This window comes from Aedes aegypti, chromosome 1 (genome assembly GCF_002204515.2).
Source record: "Aedes aegypti strain LVP_AGWG chromosome 1, AaegL5.0 Primary Assembly, whole genome shotgun sequence".
Classification (NCBI taxonomy): domain Eukaryota; kingdom Metazoa; phylum Arthropoda; class Insecta; order Diptera; family Culicidae; genus Aedes; species Aedes aegypti.
Genome location: NC_035107.1, coordinates 143054197 through 143081218, shown reverse-complemented (window position 1 = coordinate 143081218; position 27022 = coordinate 143054197). Strand labels below are relative to the sequence as shown.

General features: G+C 39.5%; 1 protein-coding gene and 1 long non-coding RNA gene across 2 annotated transcripts in view; both read right to left on the bottom strand.

The window, feature by feature from the left end:
* Nucleotides 1-27022, bottom strand: part of LOC5579202 (phosphatidylinositide phosphatase SAC2) — a 50187-nt gene that overhangs the window by 16067 nt on the left and 7098 nt on the right. Inside the window, 6 exon segments of the mRNA XM_021849449.1 lie at nucleotides 4510-4749; nucleotides 4894-5121; nucleotides 19276-19346; nucleotides 19413-19740; nucleotides 19802-19994; nucleotides 20903-21844. Coding sequence (XP_021705141.1) covers nucleotides 4510-4749; nucleotides 4894-5121; nucleotides 19276-19346; nucleotides 19413-19740; nucleotides 19802-19994; nucleotides 20903-21844 — 2002 coding nt within the window.
* On the bottom strand, nucleotides 22931-23316 carry LOC110677836. The gene is made up of 2 exons (XR_002501227.1): nucleotides 23125-23316; nucleotides 22931-23067 (listed from the first exon to the last, which is right to left on the bottom strand). It is a non-coding gene; the product is annotated as an uncharacterized LOC110677836 (long non-coding RNA).

Below are 27022 nucleotides of genomic sequence, written 5' to 3'. Positions count from 1 at the left end.
TATGTCGATCTTTTAATACCATATCAGGATGTCCTAGGGCATCAATACAAATTTAAGTCAATCTTTCTACATCTGGTACATTGAAAAGTCATAAATGTCCCATATTTGCCGTTGAAGCAAAAAAGGAACATTAAATTGTCAACTTTATCGTTGCGTAATAAATAAACGCTGCGAAATCTTCAAAAAGCTGAAACCTAACGATTTCCGATCGACACTTGGTTTCGATTCTCTATCTAACGTTGCACGAATCAGCCTGATCAATTTCTTCGGAAATTGATGACGATGATAGATCTGCCATAAATTATTTCTCTTTACTTAATCGTACACCGACCTGTAGGATTCTGGCTGCGATTTGTCTCTTCAAAGATGATGATAGATCTGCCATAAATTATTTCTCTTTATTTAATCGTACGATTCTGGCTGCGATTTGTCTCTTCAACGTCTTTTAAATTATGGGGCCGACCACACGTCCCACACTGAGGCGGATTGCTGTTTTCGACGGCTGTTTTAACTAGTATTCTGACTATACATCCTAAAGGTTTGGTGTCTTTGACAAAGTATTTTGGAATAATTTGTACTACATTTTGACCCATTCAAATTTAAGCTAGATAAATGAAAACTGATCTAGATCAGTATTATATTTTGATAGGAGCGTCCTAGCAAAACACTTCCTTCTGCAAAGTTGTTCATTAAGGCTTTTTTGACATTTCTTCCGAAGACATTTACACTCTATCATTGACGTGGGAGGCGCTGTACGACACTTTAGTAAAAACAATAAAAAAATCGATTTTGATCATTTTTTATATAAAAAATGGATGAAAATGTTTTATCATCGAGGTTGGAAAGCTTAACAATAAAAAAAAATAAAATAAACTACATTCACTAGCAAAATTCGAAGATTTAATGATACTAAAAGTATAAACTATGAAACTAATGTTCTTGACTAGTCGTGACCAAAAAAATTAGCTGCCGCCATCTGCCGCTTCATCAGTTATCCAGGATTTTGTAAAACAGTATTTTTAGACTGCTTTTACTAAAAATGTAATTAAATCTGAAAATTTTGCTAGTAAATGATGTAAATTTACTTTGTTATAGTTAAGCTTCTAAGACTAGATGACAAAATATTTCTTAACATTTTTGTTTGTACGAAAAAATGGTCAAAATCGATGTTTTGACTGTTTTTCACTAAATTGTCATATGTTGCCTTCCACGTCAGTGATGGAATGTAAGTGTCTTCTTCTTCTTTGTAGAGGAAATTTTTTTTGCTAGGACACCCCTATCAAAAGATAAAACTGCTCTAGATTAGTTTAAATAGCTCAAAATGTAGCACAAATTATTCCAAAATACTTTGTCCAAGACACCAAACCTGTAGGATGCATATCCATAGTACTAGAGGTTTTGGCCGTCGAAAACGACGATCTGCCCCAGTGTGCGCCTGGGCCATTCGAATCTTTTTACGATAGTTGCTACTGTGGTTCGCTTGACTACACTTCTTATGATGCTTTCCGGGCGGACCGGTTGGATGCCGAGGCTGGTCTGACTTCCTATTCGCAAGTGCCCCGACGACCCAAAGCCGGCGGTTCGTCGTGATCGACACTACTCGTCGTAGTTCCCAACGGTGAAGCTAGCCTACTCCGATGGAGAGCTCCCCGACGGAGGGATATCTCCCGTAACCGGTAACGTTACGCGTTGTTTTTATTCCATTGTTGGCCGGTCCAGCAATTCCGGTTGGCTTCCGGTTCACTGGTGCAACGAGGACTCAAGCCAGTAATACGCCCGTTCTACTCAGAATATCCATCGACGGCGGATCTAGTGTTGCCCAACGGTTAACTCGATGCTGGTCGGTGGCCGAGGCAGTCCTGCGATTCCGGTGGAGCATGACTTCCGATTCGCAAGTCACCGACTACCCATCACCGAACTACCCCAAGCAACCAATAGTTCAGATTGTATTTAAACAGTGAACTCCAAAGATAACTTTTAGTATAATTCTAGTTTCAAGGGAAACTTAATTGCTGATTAACCCTCTAATACCCAACCCCGCCTTTAGACGGGGTACACTTTGGAATTTTGTGTATTTTTTCATAGCTCGCAAATCAAAATGATTTTATTTTTGGCTTATACCTTGACCCATAACACGCATATAAGAAAAGTTTTTTATGACTTTTGAAACTTTTTTGGGTTTTTAAAAATTGTTTGAAAAATTGCATTCTTATGTAACCTACAAATGCCTGGGCTTTATTTAATGTGTAATATAAAAAATCATACCTTCTATATTTTTCTACGATTAACCTATCACAAACGAAGAGCCTGGTGGTATTAAAATCATTTCAAACCTGTTTTTCCGTTAGTTACACGGAAAATAAAATACGCTCCGAAAAAAAATTAAAAATTTAATATTTTAAAAAATACCGTAACAATTAAAATTTTTTTTATTGCCAAAAATCAACAACTAGAAAAGGCTTCAAGAAAAAATAAAAAAAGCTAGGGATGTTCAAAAATAAAAATTATAAAAATCAAAAACCAAAATTTAAAAATTTGCGAATAAAAATAAATAAATGCCCAAAACGTGATTAGAACGATTTTAGATAACGAAAAATAATACTTAAATCGAAAATAAAAATTTGGGTATTAGAGGGTTAAGAGAACACTACGGATATTAACAGATCTTTATCACATGTTTATTCTCAAAAGAGTAACCCGTGAACTTACCAGCAACTAGAAAGTTCAAAAGTGGGAATTGAACTTCTTTCTCACTTGAAGGTCTATAAGGATCTATAAGCAACTTAAGTGAGTTTTATGAAAACTGTAAAGTTAGATTAATTACTTAAACAGTGAGCTGGTTATCCCAAAACATGCCCTTCGATCCGAATTTTGGTTCCTTGGGACGTGACGCACGAAAAACTCGGCCTAGTCCCCGACGAAGGATCTAGCCTACTCCGATCGCCCTCTGGTCTTCTCGTCATTTCTGTTGCAGCGACGACATGATTTGCGTTATCGCACTGTTCACTGCGTGCCACGTACCTATGTGTTTACACATTTTCTGCACGATGCTGTCGGGGTTTACATTTCCGTCGCTGCTTCCGAGCTGAGAGAGAGGAGACAGCTCACTGACAACTGGCTTGTTTTCTTGGCTTCTTTGATTTCTTCTTCTCATGTTTGGGCTATGCACAATGGTTCGGAGAGTACAAACTGGGTCAAAACCATTTTCACATTCCATTTGATATCAAAAAGATCATAAAATTTAAAATTTGCAATAGCAAATGGAGTCCAATCGACAATATTTAAATATTCAACTATTTTATATTCGATAGCACAGGAAAACAACCTAAATTTTCAATTACATCCAGTTTTAGTTCGGTTAAATTTTGACGGTTTTTCACGTTCTGCCCTTCGAATGTGCGGTTTTCCAGTGACAGTTGATGACAGGTTTCCATAACTTTTGGGAGCTCGCAATCTAAGCCAGCTGTCTCCTCTCTCTCAGCTTCCGAGCATTTCGCTTCGCACTTCCGCGAAACTTGGGCAGCCAAAAACTACATGTTGCGGTGTCTCGTCGATGTTTTGGGCAGTGTGGCGACTCTGAGTGTCCGAATCTATGGATATACTTTCTGAAGCATCCATGACCTGATAGGAACGGTATCAGGTAGAAATCAATCTCTCTATGCTCCCTATTCATCCACGTCGACAGGTTTGGAATGAGCCGGTGGGTCCATCTTCCTTTCTCCGCGCAATCCCACTCGTGCTACCACATCGCCATAGATCCGAATCTGGCCATCTTCCGTACGTTTCTGATGTCTCTGCGTTGATAGCACTTTATCCTCCGCCAAAGTGATGTAAATGGGAATCATATAGGCTATAACGCATACAGCATCTGACGATATCGTTCTATACGGACTCGCGTCCTGAACCGTCAATTGCCGAAGCGCTCTGTTCAGTTTTTCGCGATTCCGCTTTATTGTGCCCTGCCCCAAGCAGGAACTCCATACCTCAGTATAGATGACGAGACAGCTAGCAAACGCTTCGTATTGCTGCTTGGACAGCCATGATTCTCCCTATTGCATTCATTGCCTTCTGAGACTTTTCGCATGCGTAGTCAACGTAGTTGTTAAAATTCAGCCAAGCGTCTATCTTTACTCACAGGTGCTTCAATACGCGCTTCGGTGCAATTTCACACCTCCATCTGCTGAATTGCCTGCGTTGACCTTCATCTGCTGAATTGGCTTGCAGTTGCTGATTAGCAACTTCTGCTACATGTGTAAAGTGGTATATGCACTGACCCTTCACCGAAGTATTTAATACCGTAAGTAGTTCCGGGGAGGCCAAGGGTAATGTTCTGTACACTATATACAGTGCATGGATACTGTATACAGATTTCCCCCTTAAAAAACTTCCTTACGCATCTACCATGTCATTTCAGTGTCATGTTTGTACAAATAGTGCCTTGATAGTTACGCCATTTATGCTACCACGGACAAAAAAAAACAATCATAGAATAAAAAGTGAAGCACTTACCTCGGGTCAGCATCTATGAGGCCCCAAGCACCCACTGGCAGTTGTGTTGTGCCCAGCAGCAGCCGCCGACAGTCTTCCACGAGCAACCGGGCATGTTCAGCACCCTCCAAGGCGTCTGTCTCGTCGACCACACCGGCTTGACCGCCGAGCGCGTTAACCGACTCGGCTGACACGTTATTTCCGAGCATCATGTCTATAGTGGCCTGTCGGTACGTATCTTTGAATCGAGCCAAATAGTAGCTGTAATAGAAAAGACAACATTTCTGCAGAAGCTAACTCACTGTAAGGTGTCACCCAAATTCGTCATGGATAAAATGCTTTACAACGAATTGGAGCGACTCCCTCATTGGTATCTGCAGTGACCATAAAAGTAAGAGGAATAACCTGGCACCGAAGAGAACTTCTTCGAGCAATATGTGTTCCGCGCTCATCACCCCATGATTGTAGTACTCCAGAGGGGCGCCACGTGACGGTACAATGGCGGTCGTGGCAACGCCGAGCAATGCTTCGCAGACGTCGTCTTCTACCAGCGGTTCGAAGGCCTCAAGATGGCCGAGCATCAAATCGATGCAGCTTTGCCGGAAAGAATCCGCGAAATGTTGTATGAAGTAGCTGACGAGGAGCAATGCAATAGTGTGGCGTGTCAAAAAGCGGCAGTGAGTAGGAGAAAAAATAGGGGAATATTTCAGTTACCAAACCAATTACCAGAGCAATAATAGGGCAATTGGGGCGGAGTGATCTATTATAGTTAGTTGTTGTTAAAATCGACCCAGACAAAAATCGCATGAAAGGTCACGTTACAACTCGTTTATTCATATTAATTACATCAAACCCGCAAAACACTGTGGATAAACTCATCAGATTGATCAGTTTCCTCGCATAAAACACTTCTTTTCTGAGTTCATTTGTATATTTTGTTTCGTCCCGTACACTCCTGTAAAGCAAGTCGAATCAATCCGTAGCAGCTGTCAAATCAACATTTGTTATCATAAGTTAAGTCGCATGAGATCACAGGTTAGTTCACACACATCTACAACATGGTGCTAGCAATAAATTTTCTTCAATCTTTTGTATCTCAAAATCCTGGAAAGTATGATTGATAATTCAACAGCTAGGTAAAGCTAGTAAAAAATTTCTTCGATCTCCAGTATCTCGATGTACATGAAAAATGAAGGTTCGTGTCTAACAGCTTTGCCGAAAACACCAATCTTCTAGCTGATAAGGATCTTGAGATACAGACGATTGAAGAAAATTTGTCACTAGTGTCATCTAGCGGGTAAATTCTCAATCAGATTATTCATTGCTAGATAGCCCTTGTTATGCTGAATAACTTTGTCGAAGAAACCAGCCCTCTAACTGATTTGGATGTTAGAGGCCAATTTTGGACCCCTCGTGTCCACGCTTTTTCCGTTACCTAGAAAAGGAGGACGGATCAGGAGGGTTGTCGCACCCCCATTTATTTCAAAATTTATTTCAAATGAATTGGTCGGTGTTCAGATAGACCGAACTACATGATTCTTGGCTTAGTAAAGATAAGTCAAGAACTTCGTCAACTCTGATCTTTTCGATGAAATTTGGATACAGATGTTCCATCGAATAGATAAGTTTTAATATTACGGCAATATTGCACATATTTTGAGATTTAAAATGGTTTATCACCATTTTTATGAAATCATCTAAAAAACACTTGGTCCAATTTGACTAAACACCGACCAATTGATCTACTGGTCTCCGAATTGTGGCTATTTGAAAATTCAAGGTTCGTCTCGGACTTTTAAGGGTTAATTACAACAATAGCAATTCTAAAGCTTTGGGGAAGTTTTGCACTATTGATCAAAAGACAACGTCCTTGGCTAGGGTTTCATACAAAAAACGCATAATTTCCTTAAGTGTGAAAGTTGTCCATTTCCTCACGGAAACCTCCTCAGATTATGGAAATCTTACTTACAGCTAGTTGACTAGAGGCAGGTTTATAGATTCCTCAAGTTTATCTGCCTAAGGGCCGATTTCTTCACCTTCGCTTAAGCCGTTAACCACGTTTACCCATACGATTAAACCAGGTTTAAGGCCTAAGCGGTGGTGAAGAAACCGCTTATAAGTGTACAAATGGTCAATTAGCAAAAAAAGAGTAGCTGTGGAAGTGCTCATAAGAACACTAAGCTAAAGAGCACGCTATGTCCATGTGATAAGCGATTGTTTTATAGCTTTATACGAATTTGACGTCCCCGGCGAAGTGAATTGCTTTGGTATTCTGAACTACATTGCTTTTCCAGCACCTTCGTAGATCTATGGAGATACAGACCTACCTCTGGGCGACTCCAATCTTGTTTAAGTGATGCAACAGTGTTGCAATACTTTCCATGTGCTTTCTGTTATGTCTGATTCGACCAGAATGGGAAAACCCCATTTCCATATGTAACCCGAAAGTTGTACGAATATATCCGATGATTTGAGATACCGAGATCGTCACTGAGTGACCACAAACATGTATAAAAAGCGAAGGAATAAACGATGACGTGAGTCTATAAAAGTCTATCTTTGAGATCGTTACTTTAAAGTTAGAAAGCTTAACCTTATAGTGAATATAACAGTGTCGGCGAGGAACAATTCGAACCGGTAATTTAGTGACGGAAAGTGATTACAAGGTTTAAGAGAGTGCGAACTTAACACGTGCTTATTAGGCACATGAGTATAACATTAGTGTACGAATAATTCGTTAGTCGTTATAGTAAAATCGTTGCAATTCGGGATATAGTTAATCAAGGTGATACAAAGGGCACATTTTTTCTCCAAAAGAACCATATAAGAGATCTACAATGTGAATAGCTGTTGTTCTTGAACAAAGCCTTTTGTGAGAAGATTGCGCCAGTTTCTATTCGACAGAAGCGCACATATCAACCATTTTGTTAAAACACAAGTGAATACTAAAGCTGTGAAATTGAATTAAAGTGCATCAAGGCTTTTGGCGGAAAAATTGTACCAGTGAGATAATTCCGGCAAAATTAAGTGTCGGTGAATTCTAAGAAAATTTATTGAATGCGAGAGGTTCTCGTAACTGAGCACAGAAAAAAAAGTGTATAGATGTTTGTAGAGTGGCATACAGCAATATTGCAATTTTTAAGCACGAGAAGTTCTCGTAAGCAGTTGGTTATTTGAAGGTATTAGCTTGTAGTAAGCAAGCAGAAGAAATTGGATAAAGAACCAGTGATTAAGTACATCGCCATCTAGTTTCGGAATTATATGAGAGGTCATCGATACAGTGAGTGAGAAGTCAGTTGGACATCTATACAGTGAGTGAGACCAGTGCTCATCGACATTGGAGTGATACGAGCCATCAGTCTGGGGTGAGACGATTCACCAGTGGGAAGAGCCTTTGGACATCGCATACCAAGTTAACATCGACATCTAAAGTAATATCAAGATCACGTAAGTCGTTCAGTTTTTTTTTCCTTTTTACATATTCTGATTATCATTTTCTATCATTTTAAAGCGTCTAATCAGCCATAATGTCTTTAATTGGTTCCGTCGATCATTATGTCCGTGGTACTAGTTTTTCTAGTTACATGGAGCGCATGGGATTTTTGTTTCATTTGAACAAAGTGAATGCTGAAAACAAAAAAAGCTTGTTAATAACACTTGGGGGACCAGTGATATTTGATGAAATGAAATTGTTGTACCCCAATAAGGATTTGAACACAATCGATTATGATGACATGATACAAAAATTAAAAAAACCGTTTCGATAAGGCAGAGCCAAATATGCTTTATCGTTACAGATTTCATAATCTCATTCAAGGCATTGAGGAGTCTGCTGAGAATTATATTCTAGCAATTAAACTGTTAGGAGAAAATTGTGGTTTTGGGGATCATAAGGAAGAAGCTATTAAAGACCGTATTATTTTGGGTTTGAGAGATGAGGAATTGAAGAAAAAGTTATTGATGGAGGACGGAATGAATCTTGAAGAAGTAGAGAAAAGAGTCGTGAGAAGTGAGTTAGCTAGTTTGAGAGCAAAGTATTTGGGAGATGAAGGATCGAGAGTATTTTCGATTCAACACAGGCTGGGAGCAAGAAGTAATGAGTATGGAGAGAATGGTAGAAACAGGCAAGGAAGATCATTCGTACGTTTTAACAGCAACAACCGTAGATATAGTCGTAGCAGGAGTGGTGGAAGGACGCCTAGGGAAGATAATACATATAGTCGAGACAAATACAATTACAATGGTCGCGATAGGTACAATAACGGAAACAACAACAGGCGAACGGATCACTCACAATTGACTTGTAATTATTGTAAACGATTAGGCCACATCAAACGAAACTGTAGGTTACTCAAGGGATCTCAAACGATAAATTTTGTTCAGCAGGAGAATTTAGACAAAGTAGATGGTATTTATGATTTTAAACGCTTGAGAATTGATTCTGATGGTTCAAATGAGGAAGAAGAAGATGTTTATCCTTGCATGATGATAAAATCTATAAATCATATAAGCGAGCCATGTTTGGTAGATGCATTAATAAATAACATCAATTTGCGGATGGAGATTGATTGTGGAGCAGCAGTTTCTGTAATGAGTAGTTACACCTATTCCGCAAAATTTTCTCACATTGGAATTTTGCCTTGCAAAAGCAAACTAATTGTTGTTAATGGTGAAACACTTGACATTGTGGGAAAAATGTTCATAGATACGGAGTTGAATAACAGGAAACAACAAGTTACCCTTATCATTTTGAATAGTAAACATAAATTCACTCCTTTGATTGGTCGAAATTGGCTTGACATTTTTTACCCTGATTGGAGAAATGTGTTCTCCAGATCACTATCGGTAAATAATCTTGACGTAGCATCTAACAGCCACAAATATGAACCAGGTAGCATAAAGCTAATGTTTCCCAATGTTTTTAAGAAAGATTTAAGTGAACCAATTATAGGACATGAAGCAGACCTTACTTTAAAAAAGGAAACACCGATATTTCGCAAGGCCTACGACGTACCATATAGACTTAGGGATAATGTGTTGAAACACTTGGAACACTTGGAAGAACAACGGATTATAACACCAATTGACGTTAGTGAATGGGCTTCCCCGGTGGTGATCGTAATTAAGAAGGATGGAGATATACGCATGGTAATTGATTGTAAAACATCTATTAATAAAGTCATAATTCCAAGTACATATCCTCTTCTATTATCGCAAGATATTTTTGCATCTCTTTCTGGGTGTAAATATTTTTGTTCTCTCGATTTGACGGGGGCGTACACGCAACTTCAGCTTTCTGATAGATCTCGTAAATACATGGTGATTAATACGATAAAGGGTCTATATACCTATAATCGATTACCCCAAGGAGCGTCATCCTCCGCCTCTATTTTCCAGCAAATTATGGACAATATTCTGATAGGTTTAGAGAATGTGAGTTGTTATCTGGACGATGTCCTTATTGCTGGTAAAACATTAGAAGAATGTTACGAAAAACTTATGTGTGTGTTAGATAGATTGAAAAAAGCAAATATAAAAGTAAATTATGAAAAATGTAAGTTTTTTGTCCAGTCTTTGGAGTATTTAGGACACATGGTAACAGATGTAGGATTATCACCATCACCAGAAAAGCTTTCAACAATACAATCAGCAAAACCACCAACGAATGTTTCGGAGCTCAAAGCATTTCTGGGTTTAATCAATTATTACGGAAAATTTGTTCCGCATCTGGCATCAAAACTCAAATGCCTTTATAGCCTGTTAAAGAAAAATGCTAGATTTAATTGGAATGATGAATGTCAAAAAGCATTTTTAAATTGCAAGGAATCTTTGATTAATGCCAACATTTTAGAATTTTTCGACCCATTCAAACCAATAGTTGTTGTATCAGATGCATGCAATTATGGATTAGGAGGAGTTATTGCACATGTTATAGACGGCCTGGAGAAACCAATCAGTTTTACTTCTTTTTCATTGAATTCTGCCCAAAAATCGTATCCCATTTTGCATCTAGAGGCTTTAGCCCTCGTATGTACTGTGAAAAAATTTCACAAATATTTGTTTGGTCAACGTTTTACAGTGTTTACGGACCACAAACCCTTAATAGGAATATTTGGGAAAGAAGGCAAGAATCAGCTATGTGTAACCAGATTACAACGATATGTGATAGAGTTATCAATATATAATTTTGACATAGTTTATAGGCCAGCTTCTCAAATGGGTAATGCGGATTTGTGTCCCCGTTTCCCTTTAAAACAGGAAGTTCCAAAGAGTTTAGATATCTGTATTATAAACAGCGTTAACTTTTTCAATGATTTTGCTTTGGATTTTACGTCTATTGCCAAAGAAACAAATAAAGATCCTTTAGGCCGGAACAAATCTGAAAATTTTCTTTTGTCACCATCAAGCTTCCAGTCGATTATCGCTCGAGTGCTTGGAAGGATAGAAAACGGGCATGAAAAGATTGATAAAATCTACACCGGGAGTCTATCAATAGAGCAGAAGGATCTGTTTGAAGTTGATCAAACTTCTGTTCTTCAGGACGCTTCAAGAGTGATTGGAACGTGCACTAAAGTTTTGTGTAGACTGAAATCAACTCTGGAGCCTTCGAAACAACCAAAAAATGCATTTCATCAAATGATGCAAAGTGCCAATTACCTGAATCAAGTGGAGAATCGAGCAGAACATGAAACCATTGATGATTCTAAACTGCATGACAACAGATCTCTGAAAACTGTACCTGCTAGCAGTTCCCAGTCTGCATTAGCAAAACTTATGTATAAACCGCTTCATCAGTTTCTGATCCAAGAAGAACCGTGCACTCCCGTGAATTTGATCCTGTATGCTCCGGTTGAAAGAAAAGCGAGATACAAATATATTCAAGGACTATGTTTTGAATTCGATGTAAACGTCTATCGTTCATCCAAACCGAATGCCACTTTTGTGTGGAGGCTGCCCCAAGAGCGATCAGAATCTCAGATAGCAAACACAATCCATCGTTTAGAATCCGGTTTGGCTGACCGTATTAGAGTTGACAAAGCAAAACGGGCGGAAGAAGCTTTTGGAGGCCTAGCTTCGTGGACCGACAAAGATTTAAATGATTTTTTGACTATTTGTAAAGGTAATAACTTTCTAATAGTGATCCATATCATCCACTAACAACTTTTGTTTGATTTTTAGATGATAAAGACACCGATGATGCTAATTCTGAAGACCTTTCGGACACCGTAAAAGGAGTTCAGCTGCTTTTGAATGACGGCCACGAAGTTGAAGACGTTATCCTTCTTCGAGATCAAGAACAAGAAGCTCGTGATGGTAAATTCAACAACTTTTGGAAAGCTGTTGAAGCTGTGATATCCGAGAACGATTTAGCTGTTGCTCAGGAAAGGCGACATGGGACCACTAGTTGGATATCTCCTCTTTGTGTCTCCCTACGCGATCTGATGGAAAAAAGTGAAGAGAAAATGAATCAACTTTTTCCAGAATCGTTGATGAATAATGTACCCTCAATGGAATTCTTCCGTCTTCAATTCTCTCCCAGAAACTCACGTACTAACTCGGCCAAACGATACTACAGCAGATTTGACATAAAATATGGACTACAAATACGTACTTTGCGAAAATCACATCCGGATCAGCACTATGGAGCAAAGCAGTTCCAATACATGAAAATTATGGCAGGTACGTTTTGGTAAACCAGTATTAAAATAGGATAAATTCAAACAATTTGCATATTCCAATTGCCCTGGAAAGTTCATTGAAATTACTGTTTTAAGTCCAGCCCTAAAAGATTGTTTATGCAGTTCACAAAAAAGTTAATTCCATGTTTACAGGTCTATTCTGTGATACAAGTATTGTATTCTTTTTGGACGATAAAGCAGCGATTCCAGTGGGATTTGAGGGTGCTCCAGTCAGTGCTACTCGGAGGCAGTGATCTGTTTTGAAAGCAGGTTTGGATAACAGAGGACTGAACGCTTTGGACCATGACAATATTCCGCAGCATTTGACCCCTTCCATAACAATCAAGCTGATTCCTCCTTCGGAACTTTCCAATGCATGGTATGCTGGACAGCCTTACATCATTATCAAAGATGCTATATTTCAGCACTCAACTGCTTTCCGACATGCTTCAGAGCTTGTTGCTCGCTACTCGAAAAATGATCTTGAAAGACCAATACTGTTCACTGGATCAGATTCGGGACCTGATCATAATTTGACCTCGATCATGGTAATGCTTAGTTACATTGCCATATTTCTTCACTTGGATCTCGATTTTCTGTGCGCAGTGCGCACGCCACCAAACTTTTCATTCATCAACCCAGCAGAACGTTTCATGGCCACCGCGAATCTAGCTTTGATCGGAGTTTCTTTGTCGAGGAACCATCTCGGTGAAAACGAGAAGTTTGTCAAAAACCTACTGTCAAAAAGCAATGGCGTGAAGCTCAAGAGAAACACCCCCAAAACGACTATCCTCGTTTAGCTCTAAAGTTTAGCTCTTAGGTACAAAAGATGCACGAGAGTTGCTTCAGTCAAGATTCGAATCATTATGCTACAAAGAGGAAAAGGTGAAAGTATTTCCAGCTGCAAGCGAAGAGAACATCCAGGCTATCAAATCTGAAATAACTAACCAATGGCCTGCGCTAAATTTGAACAAAATCTCCAAGGCTCAAGCTATGAGCGATTCATCGTTTAAGCAGTTTTTCGATAAACATGTTAAAGCGACTGCTTATACCTTTCAGGTAAGAACAATATAGCAATCCTAAGATTTGTTTTTAATTTTTTATTCCTAACTCTTCTTACAGGTAAAGAAATGTCAAGATGAGAGTTATGCTTACCACAAATCAAAGCGGTTGGACCTCAACGTGAATTGGCTACCAACACCTGAACTCAAAGGCGACAAATACAAGTCATTTGATGAAGTCTACGGCTCCGAACCCAACGATGCATATCAACCTGGGAGGGAGAAACCAATACAAAACTTCTGTACGTCATAGTGAGCCGAGATTCCGCTGTCACGAACTGTCACTGTGAGCCCAGATTTCAAACATTGGACTAACATGAAAAAAGCGCGTAACTGATTAAAACACATTTTCGTATTTCTTCAAAAGTGATAAAAATCGAATGAAAATCAATTCATGCACATAATGCAAGTAATGTCACGTGAGCACCATTTAATCTGATTGAACATAAAGCATTGAAAAACGCATCGTTCTACTTTTTCCATTGAAAATAAATATTTAGTGCATAGAAAACTGTGGCCCTTTTTTCATGTTTGTCAGGAAAGATCGAAGGTGCACAACAAAAGGAAACTACCGATTTTCTCGAAGCCTGCCTTGATTGTTGTTGGCAAGCTGGAGTTATCTTGCCGTTCAAAATAACGTTGTCTTATATTTCGTGTGTAGTATCGGTGCCTCCCTCCCAGATATCAACCAAGTAAAACTAAAACTTCAAAAGGAGATAGTTTGCCCCAACCATCATTCCCACTAGCTTCTACCAGAGCTCGGTTGATGTACGGAGTGCAAATTTCCGCGAGTTTTGTATTCGCGATATAGCCTGAATGAAAAGGAGTTGTTCGATACGAAACGTTTCTTCGATGAGAACTACTACATTTGTGGTAGTCAGCTAGAAACATTTCCTGACATTTTTCAACATCCTAAAATTAGCTGCTTTGATCCTATCCATCTTCATTATTACCAGTGTCCATCTCTGAAAGGCTATAAAAATATGTGTGCAAAATGCCTTTCCAGTAACGCGAATATCACATATAATAAAATCAATCTGTGTGAAAAATGTCATTCACCAAAGTTCAAAACCGTGGTTGTTAAGCAGCCAAAAGGACGATCCGTTAAGAAATAATGTGTTATTTTCGATTAAAATACTGTTTTGTTGCAATAAAATAGTTATTTATGCAACAAGATGCAAAATGATGATTTTTTCAGCACGAGTTGTACATTTATCCAACGAGGCTCGCCGAGTTGGATAAATACAACGAGTGCTGAAAAAATCGAGTTTTGCAACGAGTTGCATACAACATTTTTTGCTATTACGAAAAATGCCGTTTTATTGAATTATTTCTAACTGCACAATCCTATTTTAAGAGTATCCACATGGCCTTCCATTCGATGCATAGACTCAGTAGTTTTCAATCAGGTAGGCTGTGACACAACAGCCTGATCTTAATTATGACAGTCACAAATTTTCACGCTTCAATCGAGATTCTATTGATCTGATTTCGACGAGGACTAGGCTAAACGCCGCATACAATTTTCGACTTTTTAAGGTAATCCACATGTACCAAGCTGCCTGCACGAAACGTGAAGAAACGTGAAATTAGGTTCCGGATATTTTGCGATTTACCCTACAGCAACCTTTACAAACACTGGGTGAGCTGCTTTTAAATCAGAATGGCTCTCTGATCTCCCTTTACTCGGATGCTAATCGCCCAATTGTTGCAGAAGCAGAAGCAGGCATGACCATGTTAAAAAACCGTGAGATACAGGCGTATTAAAGAGACGATAAATCTCCGAACTGTTTAGTGGAATATGATGAGTATGGAGAGACGCAAAGTTGGTGACACTCAAAACAGAACTGAAAAGTGCTACTTTTCAGCACCGAAATGAGTGCTGAAAAGTAGCACTTTTCAGCATTGTTTTTGTTGTCAGGAAAAGTAGGCCGTTATGTTGTGCATTAGCTTGATATAAAGTAGGCTTATATGCAACGTAATAGCAAAAATTAAATTTATTGAATTTACCTAAATTTCCATTTTATTATTTTTTCTCTCCCCCCTTCACAAATTTCTAAGAAGAGTGACAAAAGAAAATTTTAATATTTGTTCCGGCCTTATTATCCCAAATAAAACAATTTGTTGTACGTGGATGGCCCAATAAATTGGAAAAATCATATAGGGAAGTACTTTCATTGAAAGACGATCTTGAAGAATCAGGAGGATGTTTATTATACAAGGATAGAGTATTTATCCCAAAATCATTACAACCAGAATCTTTGAAACTCCTACATGCAAATCATTGCGGTATTGTTAAAATGAAACAGACTGCAAGACGTAGTTTATTTTGGTTAGGAATAAATTCCGACATAGAAAATTTTGTAAGCATTTGCCAAGCATGTTTGCAGATGACAGTGGTACCAGCTAAACCAGAAACTACGCCATGGACTCCTACAACACGCCCTTTTAGTAGGCTGCATGCTGATTTTTTTATTTTGAAAGATTAACTTTTCTTTTGATAGTAGATAGTTATTCTAAGTGGTTGGAGATTGAACTTATGCGTTTTGGCACGGAGGCAAGCAAAATTGTTCGTAAATTTGCGTCAGTTTTCGCTAGATTTGGTCTCCCAGATGTTCTTGTAACAGATGGTGGTCCTCCTTTCAATTCAGCTGTTTTCATAACTTTTATGGAAAGACAAGGAATTAAAGTCATGAAAAGTCCTCCGTATAATCCTAATAGCAATGGTCAGGCAGAAAGGATGGTTAGGACTGCAAAAGATGTTTTTAAAAAGTTTCTATTGGACCCACAGACGAGATATTTACCAATTGAAGATCGTTTGATATACTTACTGGGAAATTACAGGAAAACGTGTTGTTCTGATGGCAAATATCCATCAGAAAAGATATTATCATTCAAACCAAAAACATTGCTAGACCTTTTACATCCTAATAAACATTATAAGCAATATTTAGAGATGCCTCCAAAAGAACAGCAGACAATAGTCTGATCCTTTTTCTAACTTAATTCCAGGGGAAGAAATACTATACAAGAATCCTAACAGAAAAGAGATCGAAAAATGAATTAAAGCTAATTTTGTGAAAAGAATCTCACGAAATGTTTTTCTTATTTCAGTTGGCAGACACATGATGAACGCTCACCGGAACCAGCTAAGGATAACGAAGAAACGAGAGGGGTGCACAAGACTCAATGTGGCCCTACCGAACAATAAGCGGCGCAGAGAGAATTCTAGTTCAGATGAGGACGAGTTTTTGGGTTTCCCCGATGAACCGAAGCCTTGTATACCTGAGTTGGGAAACACTGGGCACAATTCAGCAGAACGTAAGAAAAAGATGCCATGTTTACGACGTGAAATCATCACGCGAAGTGTTTCGCGTTCGAAAATAGCCTGTAAGGATATACCATCAAGCATAATTGGAGAGTGAGAGAAACTAGACGTGTTATTGAAATAATTGAAATTTGCGATACAGCGAGGTCTGACTGTGTACAAGTAAATTATGTTTTAATTAAGTAAATGAAATTGATTGAACTTAATTTGATGATTCTTAAAGGACTTCAGATTGAAATGAAAATATGTGGAATTGAAAAAAAAAGTATTTATACATACACATTTAAGTGAAGAACATATCGCTGTTAGTTCAGTGTCTTGTTAAACTATCTAGACAAAAAAAAATAGTTTGAAGCAAACAAAATTGCATTCAGGATTTGATATTGTATATTATGTAAAGTTAAACTTAGCGATGGAGAATTGTTATGTCTGATTCGACCAGAATGGGAAAACCCCATTTCCATATGTAACCCGAAAGTTGTACGAATATATCCGATGATATGAGATACCGAGATCCTCACTGAGTGACCACAAACATGTATAAAAAGCGAAGGAATAAACGATGACGAGTGAGTCTATAAAAGTCTATCTTTGAGATCGTTACTTTAAAGTTAGAAAGCTTAACCTTATAGTGAATATAACACTTTCATGCCTAGGTTTGGGTTATTACAGCCAAATAGTTGTTTAATGATGGGAACGTTAAGTGAGAAATAAAGTTGTGTAGTGAATCAGTGTCTAGAACTCGTTTGTATCCAAGATTAATAGTAGGTGAAAGTTTTTTCACTGATATATTTTTCTAATATGCGCTATTTTCAAGCCTTTAATCAAATACCGCATAAAATTTTGACGAAGGTGTTTCCTTTAAATCGGCTGAGATGAAATTATCATTGAAATTTATTAGTGAACCGAACTCTTATTTGAAAGAGTAAGGTTTTAAGTAAGTAAAGATTTTGGTCCGGTTCTGAAGGAAGTATAGTTATTATGGGAGAAACTACTGTACACGGCATAGCGTATAAAATTATTTGAGAAATTTCCAAGAAAGTCTTCAAAACATCCTTCACGCTTTCTTCCAGGAACGCTTCTGGGAAATGGATAATTTTCAGAGATTATTAGAAAAGTCCATGAAAAAATCCTGAAGATACTTCCTAAGAAAATCCTAAAATAACATCCAATGAAACCGATGTAGTTTTTTTTTTTTTTTTTTTTTGTATGGTATTCAGTTGGAGCTGTCTGACAGCTTAACTTGTCAAGGCTGAACCCTCGGTCTGGCTTTTGCCAAGTTTCCCCTCTACCAGGACCAATACTCAGACGGACTAGGCAATGGCGCCCACATGAACACTGTTTTTTTATTAGTATTGTGACGTGGTAGTTTTTGAAAAGTGCCCATATTCCCTTGCTTCTGAGAAAAGGAAGCATTGTGAAAATCAGCAGCTCCATCAGAATTTATTTGAAATAGTTGTGTAGTAGTGTCATTACTAATACTGTCTAGTCAAAATGGTTTTGAATAATTTGTCATTCAAGTGCTATTCTGATTACTCCTGTCTTTTACGTAAGATTAGAGTCTTAAATGTCAATTGTCGTCAAGTTTTAACAAAATTAGGCTGTTTAGTAGTAGTCCTAGTTAATTTTATTTTTTGTTGTTAAAAGTGTTTATTGGTCATTACGTTCATATATCCTCAAAGAAAAAAGTCGCTTTCCTTGTCTGTTCAACAATTTTTCGAAACTAGCAAGTGTACCCTAATGATCGATCTCAGCGTCTTACTTTCCATAGTCATTTTATAGTGAATATTGAAGAGTAAAGTTACCTTAGGTTTCTATTACAGTCTCCTACATGATTCACTTTTCGATGGCAAATGCAATGCTTCGCAATGCCTACTTTCTACTTGTAAATTTTGCGAATATGAAGCTGGAATTAGATTATTTATACCGCTGTTACAGAAGAGGTATTTCTTATTATGGCAATGTAAAAACCATATTAAAATAAGATTGTCGCCACTCATTTCTACTCAGTGAATCTACTAGTCATTTTCCTAAGAGTTCCTATGTATTCCCTACGTCGTATATGATAACGATGTATCTAACTAACAAAAGGCAAACTGAACGTCACCAATAGTATTAATGTCCACTTCGAATAGATTAATTATTTGAAATGGGCATCAATTCTATCAATGACGCAGAATGTCCGTTGGATCACATCCGAGATATTATTGCGTCTATGCCATATGAATTATGACGCGGCTTTAAGCAAAAAGTGCCAAAATGTGATGCCACCACTACAGGTTACGCCTTTGGTTTCCATCATATGGGCTAATGGATTATGCCCTCCTATCGCGGCAAGGTCGCATAACCAAGGGGAGGGGATGAAACCGATGTAGTATTTTTGAAAGAATTCCTAGACGCTTGAGGAAATCTTAAAGGATAATTGAAAAATCAACTCCTGCAGGAGTTACGTGAATTAACCGTTATGATTTTTTTGTGAGAATTCCTGTAGAAAGAATTAAGAGTAATCTCTATGGTATTTACTGTTGCTGTTGTACTAATTCCAAACTTTTCGGGGCAACATTAGTACTTGTTAATCATATAAAAACGTTGGAATGTTTAGTTGATTGTAGCGTTCTGCGAGAAGAGCTTACTTATTCTGATTTAAGTTACTTTGCAGATTAGTTTATGCTAAGTTAATCCTCTTATCAGTTACTGTCATTGACTCCAAATAGCTTACCGATTTGCCGAGTTCATTCCATCTTTCATTATGCCACTAATTTTACGTTCGCCAGTGCGAGTGTAGTCACCCTGGATTTGATAAGATTGCACAATTATTAATTGGAATAGGTATTTCAACATAAATAAATAACTTGCCTTCAGCGCGTTGGTTCCAGCATACTGTCTACTGATAACGTCCCCGTTATTGGCCCAAAGAATCATAAATGGTACTTTTAGCTGTTCGGGAAGCTGAGAATATGGGGGCGCCAAACCGAGCTTAACCAACTGAGATTCTAGCACGGCCTTCCCAAGGGCCGTTTGTACCACGTTGGTGCGATCCAGACAATCCATACAGTTCACCCGAAAGACGCTCTTCTGGTTGCAAATCGAGCCATTGCTGTCCCTCCAATGGAATCCCATCGAACCGGCCTCGGGAGCCAGCGCCTCAATCAACGAAGAAACATTCTCAAAGCGCATTCCTCGACTGAAAATAAAATGTTCTGTGGAATGTTTCTTAGTGCGCAATAGACATCCCGGAAACTTACCAATACTCGTGAAAATCGAATGTAACGTAAGTGAGCTTATCCGAGTTGAGCCGCACAACATGGTTGGCATATGCATCTCCAATTACTTTCTCTTTTCCGCTTTGCTCCACCAAGTTGATGATGCAGACTGACTGATAGATGTTCAACTCTTTCTCGAAATGTTTTTCAAATGCCAAATGAGTTTCGGTTTCGTCTAAAATTTGAATCAAAATGATCAGTTATCGAAATGAATTATCCAATGAGCAATGTTCGCTAGAATACTGAAAAAAAAACAAAACTTGAACTGAAGGACGTTGGATTTTTTTTTTTTTTTTTGGGAGATGGAAAATAGATCTTGCCGAAAATGTTGTGAGAATTTTACTAAGAAATTTGTAAGAATTTTAATTTTGGATTCTTTTATAAATTCTGCCGAAAATCCTGTGAGTATGTTGTCCTTGATTTGATAAAAAACGTTCTTAGAATTCTGTCATAATTTTTCATAGAATTTTGTCAGAAAATAGTATTATTTGGAAATCCTGCCCAATGTTTTCTTAGAATGAAATCCCGCAAATTGCGAGAATTTGCTGCAGGATTCTTTAAAAAAAATATCCTAAGGATTCCGTCACAACCCCACCAAGACTCATTTCAAAATCCTGTTCTAGAATCTGAAAAAGTTTGTCCTGCTCAGAATTCTGTAGGAAATTATTTAAAGTTTGTGTGTGAACCCTCCCAGGATAATGCCTCAAATTTGTTGATGAATAGGATTCTGTGAAAATCTTGCCCAACCTAGATCTATTTTAGTTTGTCTCAAGTTCGCCGAAAATCAATAGAGCTTTACAGCTACCATGGGAAAGAGAGGGTTTAGTTTCCTATGTTTTCAAGGGAAATAGGTATCAAGACATATTACGTGCAGAAATACCTGTAACTTATAAAAGAAATGGACATTTTATCTAACTTTTCAAACTTGCTGGCTGACGAGAGGTCCACCAATTTAAGTTATTAAAGCTTTTCCTCTAGTTTTGACATATTCTAGCGAACATAAAAAAACACAAAATGTGGCGATGGATGGCGGTCCGGTTTTAACAAGAATTTCTCCAATACACTATGTGAAATAACATTTACCTCGATCTAGTCTGGGTGGAGGCCTGTACTTGTAACCTGGTTGGCTCCAATAAATCGGTACGGAGCCTCTTACTTGAGTAAACGATATTTGGTGTTGCCGAAGGGAGAGCACTTGCTCAGTTTCAACATAATTTGCGCAATATCCGTCCTCGTCTACGCCTCGTCGCTTATACCGAGTACCAGCTCGGTAGCGCGATCTCCGGGAGACCAATGCTAGGGTGAAGCACTCGTTCCCAATTACACACTGTTCGACCTGAACGAATCCTTGTATGATTGGCAGCACCCAGTTATCATCATTCAGTTTGATAATATCCTTCAACATGTTCAAGTTCCAGTAGAACCGATCATCATGAGATTCGCCTCTTCGTTGCAAATTATTGGTAATATCACAGTCTAAACTGTAGTAGAAACTATCGCTTTCATCAAAAATTCGATGCAACTCATCCATAACGCGTTTTTCTATGCGAACCGGATCCTTGACGACCATTCCGACAGTAGATTTCACCTGACTTGATGCTATAGCAGCAGCCTTTTCCGTTGTATTCTTTATGGTACTCCCGGCACTCTTAACCGCTCCCCAGGTTTTATTAACAAGGGCGGAGCTTTCGAATAACCGATTTCGCGGCGATGCCGTGGACGCATTTTGCCCGGATCCCGCTTGCGTCGATTGTCCACTTGAAATACTGCTGCTGATTGTTTTAATGGTAGTCGACGTATTGTGCTTGGAACAAGGAAGCAGAATAGTGTCCGGTTCTTCTGCTCCCAGAATACAAATACTTTTAATTTTATACACCAAATTTGGGGCATACAATACTCCCACAGGAACAGCCTCTTTGATGATGATTAAGTGTGGCTCGAGGACGCCTTGCAGGGCAATGGTTCCAATGATCCCATGGGTAATACCAATGCATTCGATGTCGTCCACCGAGGATAGATCCCAGCCTGAAATGAGATAGATTTATGAATCCTTTTTTAGCAAAATTCAAATCATGCTAATCTGATAGTTTAGAGGCAACGGTTATGGCCAGTACTGGTGCGTGCAGTTGACCAGGTTTGCACCAGCCAAAGGGGGCAGCCTTTGCGTCGCGTATTTGTCATTTTAAGCTTTCTGCTTTCTGCTGCTAGCAAAGCATAGAAATAGCGAGATTTGTGCCTTCAAAGTTTTGATACATTATTGAATTTTTCATTTCATTTTTTTTTTCACTTTATTTATTACAGTCAACTCTCCCTTACTCGATATTGAAGGGACCATCGAGTTAGGGAGGTATCGAGTTACAGAACACAAAACCAGTGCAACTGCAATCCAAGGGACCATCGAGTTAGCCATGAAAACCAACTTTTACTATGGTTCTCTAACTCGATATCGATATACGGAATATCTAGTTAGGGAGAGCTAACTGTAATTCAAATTTAACGTCACGTGGCATGTGTCTAGGTATCTTAAGCTGAGCTATGGAAATCCTTTCAACAGCTAAAATAAAAACAAATAATTACTGGTACTCAACGGTTGAAATGGATTCATGGAAGAAAAACGTAAGAAAAACCTTCATCATAGCAAATAGAAAGGGTATAAATAGAGGAAAGGTACAATACTACTATTCTAATATCACAGGAGCTACAGGCACAATTGCTCGAGCAAAGGGTTTGCTGATGTTGCACCAGTAGTCGATTTTTTTTTTTATTTTTTGCAATTTCGTGAACGCCATCTGTTGGATACTGTGGGTCTAGGTTCACGATCATTTTTAGTAGGGCAAATGGGGGCAATATGAACATACGGGGCAATATGAGCCACCCCTGATTTGACCTCACAAACAGTGCTTTAATATCTAGTATCATTATGATCCGCTAGAGGATGCTTCAAATAGCCACCACAATGAAAACCGTAAGAAAATTCGTTTCAAAATTAGAAATATTCACAAAAATGTACAAATTTATCCTTTGTAGAGAAAAGCTTATAATGTTGGTTGTTCGGACGAGTGAAAGCAAAACTCCTTTTTTGCAGCAATCTTTTACAGTGTAGCTCAAAACTAAAAGTAAAGCATTTTATTAGAACAATTTGTTAGTTAGTGGATCGATTTCAATATATTTTTACCACTCACATAAATGGTTTTCTTTTTCCTCTTCCAATTCCGAACAATAAATTTGCGCTCTATTTCGCTTAGAACCTAAGAATTCATTCCGTTAGTGTTACAAAAGTAAATGCGGTTGATTATATTACTTACAAATCGTTGATAATAGTTATTTAGATCAATAAAGTAGCGAATTCACTCAAATAATGAAAATATAATCTAGCACGCTTTCAAGATCACTTCCAATTCCCTTTCTTTTTCATAATCTGTCATATAACCTGTCATCTCGGATGTCACTTCGCAGCAGAAAACCCAGTTGTTGAGCGCAGTGGTGCCATCAATTCCCCCGCCTGTAACTCTGGTCCAGCCTCGAGTGTTTGGCCAGATTTACCTTCGAGTTCCATCACCGCTAGCTTGGTCACAGCCCTGCGAAGAATTTTCCTATTAGTCCTAACTAGAGCCTGACGTACACGACCGTCTTTTCCAGGAATTAATCGCTCGACTCTACCACGAACCCATGTTCTCCGGTTATCTCCGTCGGTGATGTAAACCAAGTCTCCTACCTCAATCGGTTTGCTCTCTCCAAACCACTTACTGCGCTGATTAATAGTGGGTATATATTCTTTAACCCATCTCTCCCATATCACGTCTGCCAGTTGTTGCGATCTTATGTATTCGTCCCTTAGAGCTGCTGCAGTATCCGTTACATAATGTTGGAACTTCCGTTCATCTGAAGGAAATCCCCGAAGGAAGTGGTTAGGGGTTAATGCCTCTACCTCGGCAGACTCTTGGGGTACATAAGTTAATGGCCGAGAGTTTATTATTTCCTCGGTTTCGGCTAGCACAGTCAACAAAATTTCGTCGGTCAGTCGTCCGCCATCCTCGAAAGCCTTCCTTACCACTTTTGCTGATCTTACCAAACGTTCCCAGCTCCCACCCATGTGGGGGGCTGATGGTGGGTTAACATTCCATTGGGTACGCGCATCAGTGAAGGCGTCCGCACACTCGATGTCAATCTGTCGTCCAACCATTCCAAACTCCTTACTAACGGCCTGAAAGTTAGTCCCGTTATCTGAGAAAAACTCCAGGGGTACTCCTCTACGGCACATGAACCTGCGAATAGCCATGATGCACGCTTGGCTTGTGAGACTATGTGCCACCTCCATGTGGATAGCCCTGGTGGTCAAGCAAGTCATTAGTGCTACCCACCGCTTTTCAGTACGCCTTCCGACGGTTACGATGACCGGGCCGAAGTAATCGATGCCGACGAAGCTAAACGGACGCATTCTTGGACAAAGTCGTTGATTAGGTAGTGGCGCCATCCTAGGGGTCGTGGGGTGACATTTACGAATTTTGCACCAAGCACAATCTTTGGAGATTTGTAGAACCGCCGCACGTAAATTTGGAATATGAAAGCGTTGGCGAACCTCATTCACCACTGTTTCACGATTAGCGTGTCCAAACTTTTGGTGGTAGTACAACAGCAACTTTTTCGTTATATCGTGGTGTTTTGGTAGCACGATTGGGAATCTCATTTCGAATGGAATAAACTCTGCATGAGCGGACCGTCCTTCCATCCTTATAATATTGTTTTCGTCTAATAGCGGCGATAGTTTGAACAGAGGACTGCAACGTTCTAAGTGATGTCTCCTTTCGGCTGGAAGGTCACGATTTTTGACCAGTGTTTTTAACTCATCTCCAAACACTTCTTGCTGGGCCGCTTTCCACAGAACATTTTCAGCACGAGAGTATTCTGGCTGTGTGTAGGGCGTCACAACACCTGCCAGTGGACGTTTGACGATCCTCAGTAGTTTTTTTGTGGCTGGTACAGCTGTAATCCTTTCACCCAACTTCTTTTTACGGCAGTTTGCAATAAAACGAAAAACGCAGATAACCGATCTAATCAAAGTTTTCCAAGACGAAAAGCGAGCAGTATCGATAACCACTTGTGGCAGAACAATTTCGTGAAACAGATGAACGGCGCGAAGCTCTTCCTTCGGGTTCGGTTCCACCATTTCATAGGACGGCCAATTTTCCTCCCGGCGATACAAAAATTCTGGACCAGTTACATATTCACCTTTTGGGTCCAAGGGTGCATAAGACTTCCATTTCGTCAGTACATCAGCGGCATTCATTTTACTAGGAATCCAGCGCCAATCGTCGATATTCGTGTGGGTGAGTATCTCGCCTATACGAAAAGCCACAAACTGTTTATATTTTCTGTGATCCGATTGAATCCAACCGAGCACAGTTCGAGAGTCGGTCCAAAGCACAGTTTTTCCAATCGGAATCGAGTGGCCTACTTTTATAGACTGCGAAAATCTGGCGCCAAGAACCGCTGCCAACAATTCTAGCCTAGGGATAGAAAGATGTTGCAATGGAGCAACCTTTGCTTTAGAGGCTACTAACGCAGTCCTGGGAAGGCCGTCAACCACCGCACGGAGATAAGCAACACAACCATAGGCGTTTTCACTTGCATCTGTGAAAATGTGCAGTTGTAGCGTTTCGTGATCAAGAGAACATATGGAAGAAAAATAGCAGCGAGGGATTTTCAAAGCCTCGATCGTTGGCATTGCTGCGGTCCATCGCTTCCATTTGTAAGCGGACTCATCGTCGATCATATCATCCCACGCGCATCCGGAACGCCACAAATCCTGAATTATAAGCCGTCCATGGATTGTTAGCGGTGATAGGTAGCCATGCGGGTCAAAAAAACTCATGACGCAACTGGAGACTTGACGTTTTGTAGGCCGCAAGTTACCGGAGATAAACGGTTCAAGTTCGCTTCGTAATCTGGTTGAAAACTGGAACACGTCTTCCCGCGGATTCCAAGCGACTCCGAGCACTCTTTCCGTTGATGTGGCTTTGGAACTGAAGTGTACGAGCTGCTCCGATCTGGGTTCACCTAATTTATCGAGGAATACTGAAGAGTTCGAGACCCAGCCGCGGATGTGAAATCCTGCTTTTGAATGAATCAGTCTCACTTCCAGTGCTCGTTTAACTGCTTGGTCAACATCGTCGGTGCTATCTAAATAATCGTCGACATAATGTTTGTGGATAATCGCATCGACTGCATCCGGGAACTGATTAGCGTATTCTCGTGCATTCTTATTTTTGACGTACTGCGCCGAGCATGGCGACGATGTCGATCCAAATGTCGCCACGTCCATTACGTAAATTTGAGGCGGACCGGATGTATCGTTGCGATACAGAAACCGTTGGGATTGCTTGTCGCTTCTTCTTATTCGAATCTGGTGATACATTTCCATAATATCACCTCCAAAGGCAATTGGCCGCTCACGGAAATGGTACAGCACGACAGGAAGATTGGTCAACAGGTCCGGGCCTTTAAGTAATGCTGTATTCAACGACGATCCGTGTACAGCTGCTGCCGCGTCCCAAACCAGGCGTATTTTAGAAGGTTTCTTTGGATTAAGCACCACGTTCAATGGAAGGTACCATACCTTTCCGGGCTCGGCATCCTCCAAATCCTGTGAAGTCAGTTTATGTGCATACCCTTTTTCTAAATAATCTTCAATTTGCTTGGAAACGTTTTGCTGCAGTTCGGGATTCTTGGAAAGCCTTTTTTCAAGATTCTTCATCCGCTTAATCGCCATAGGATAACTATCCGGAAGTTGCGGATGGTCCTGCTTCCACAGCAAACCAGTTTCATACCGGTTTCCAACGCGAACAGTTGTCTTCTCCAGCAGTTCTTTTGCACGACGATCTTCTGCTGATTCTGGCAACATTGAAACGGATATCCCTGAATCCTCTAGCACGTAGTGACTTCGAAGTAATTCGTGCAGCTCGTTATCTGCTGGACTTCTAATATCGTGATGTCCTCCAAAACATGCTGACGATTCAGCGCTTTCTTGTGGACCATAAACCGTCCAACCAAGGTGTGTGCGGACAGAAATTGGCTCACCAACATTGCCGATTCGTGTCTCCAATGGTGCATAGACATGTAGATGTTTCAGTCCAATTAATATTTTGGGCGTGCCGTTGTGATAATCCAACACTGGAAGACCTTCCAAGTGGCGATATTCAGCTG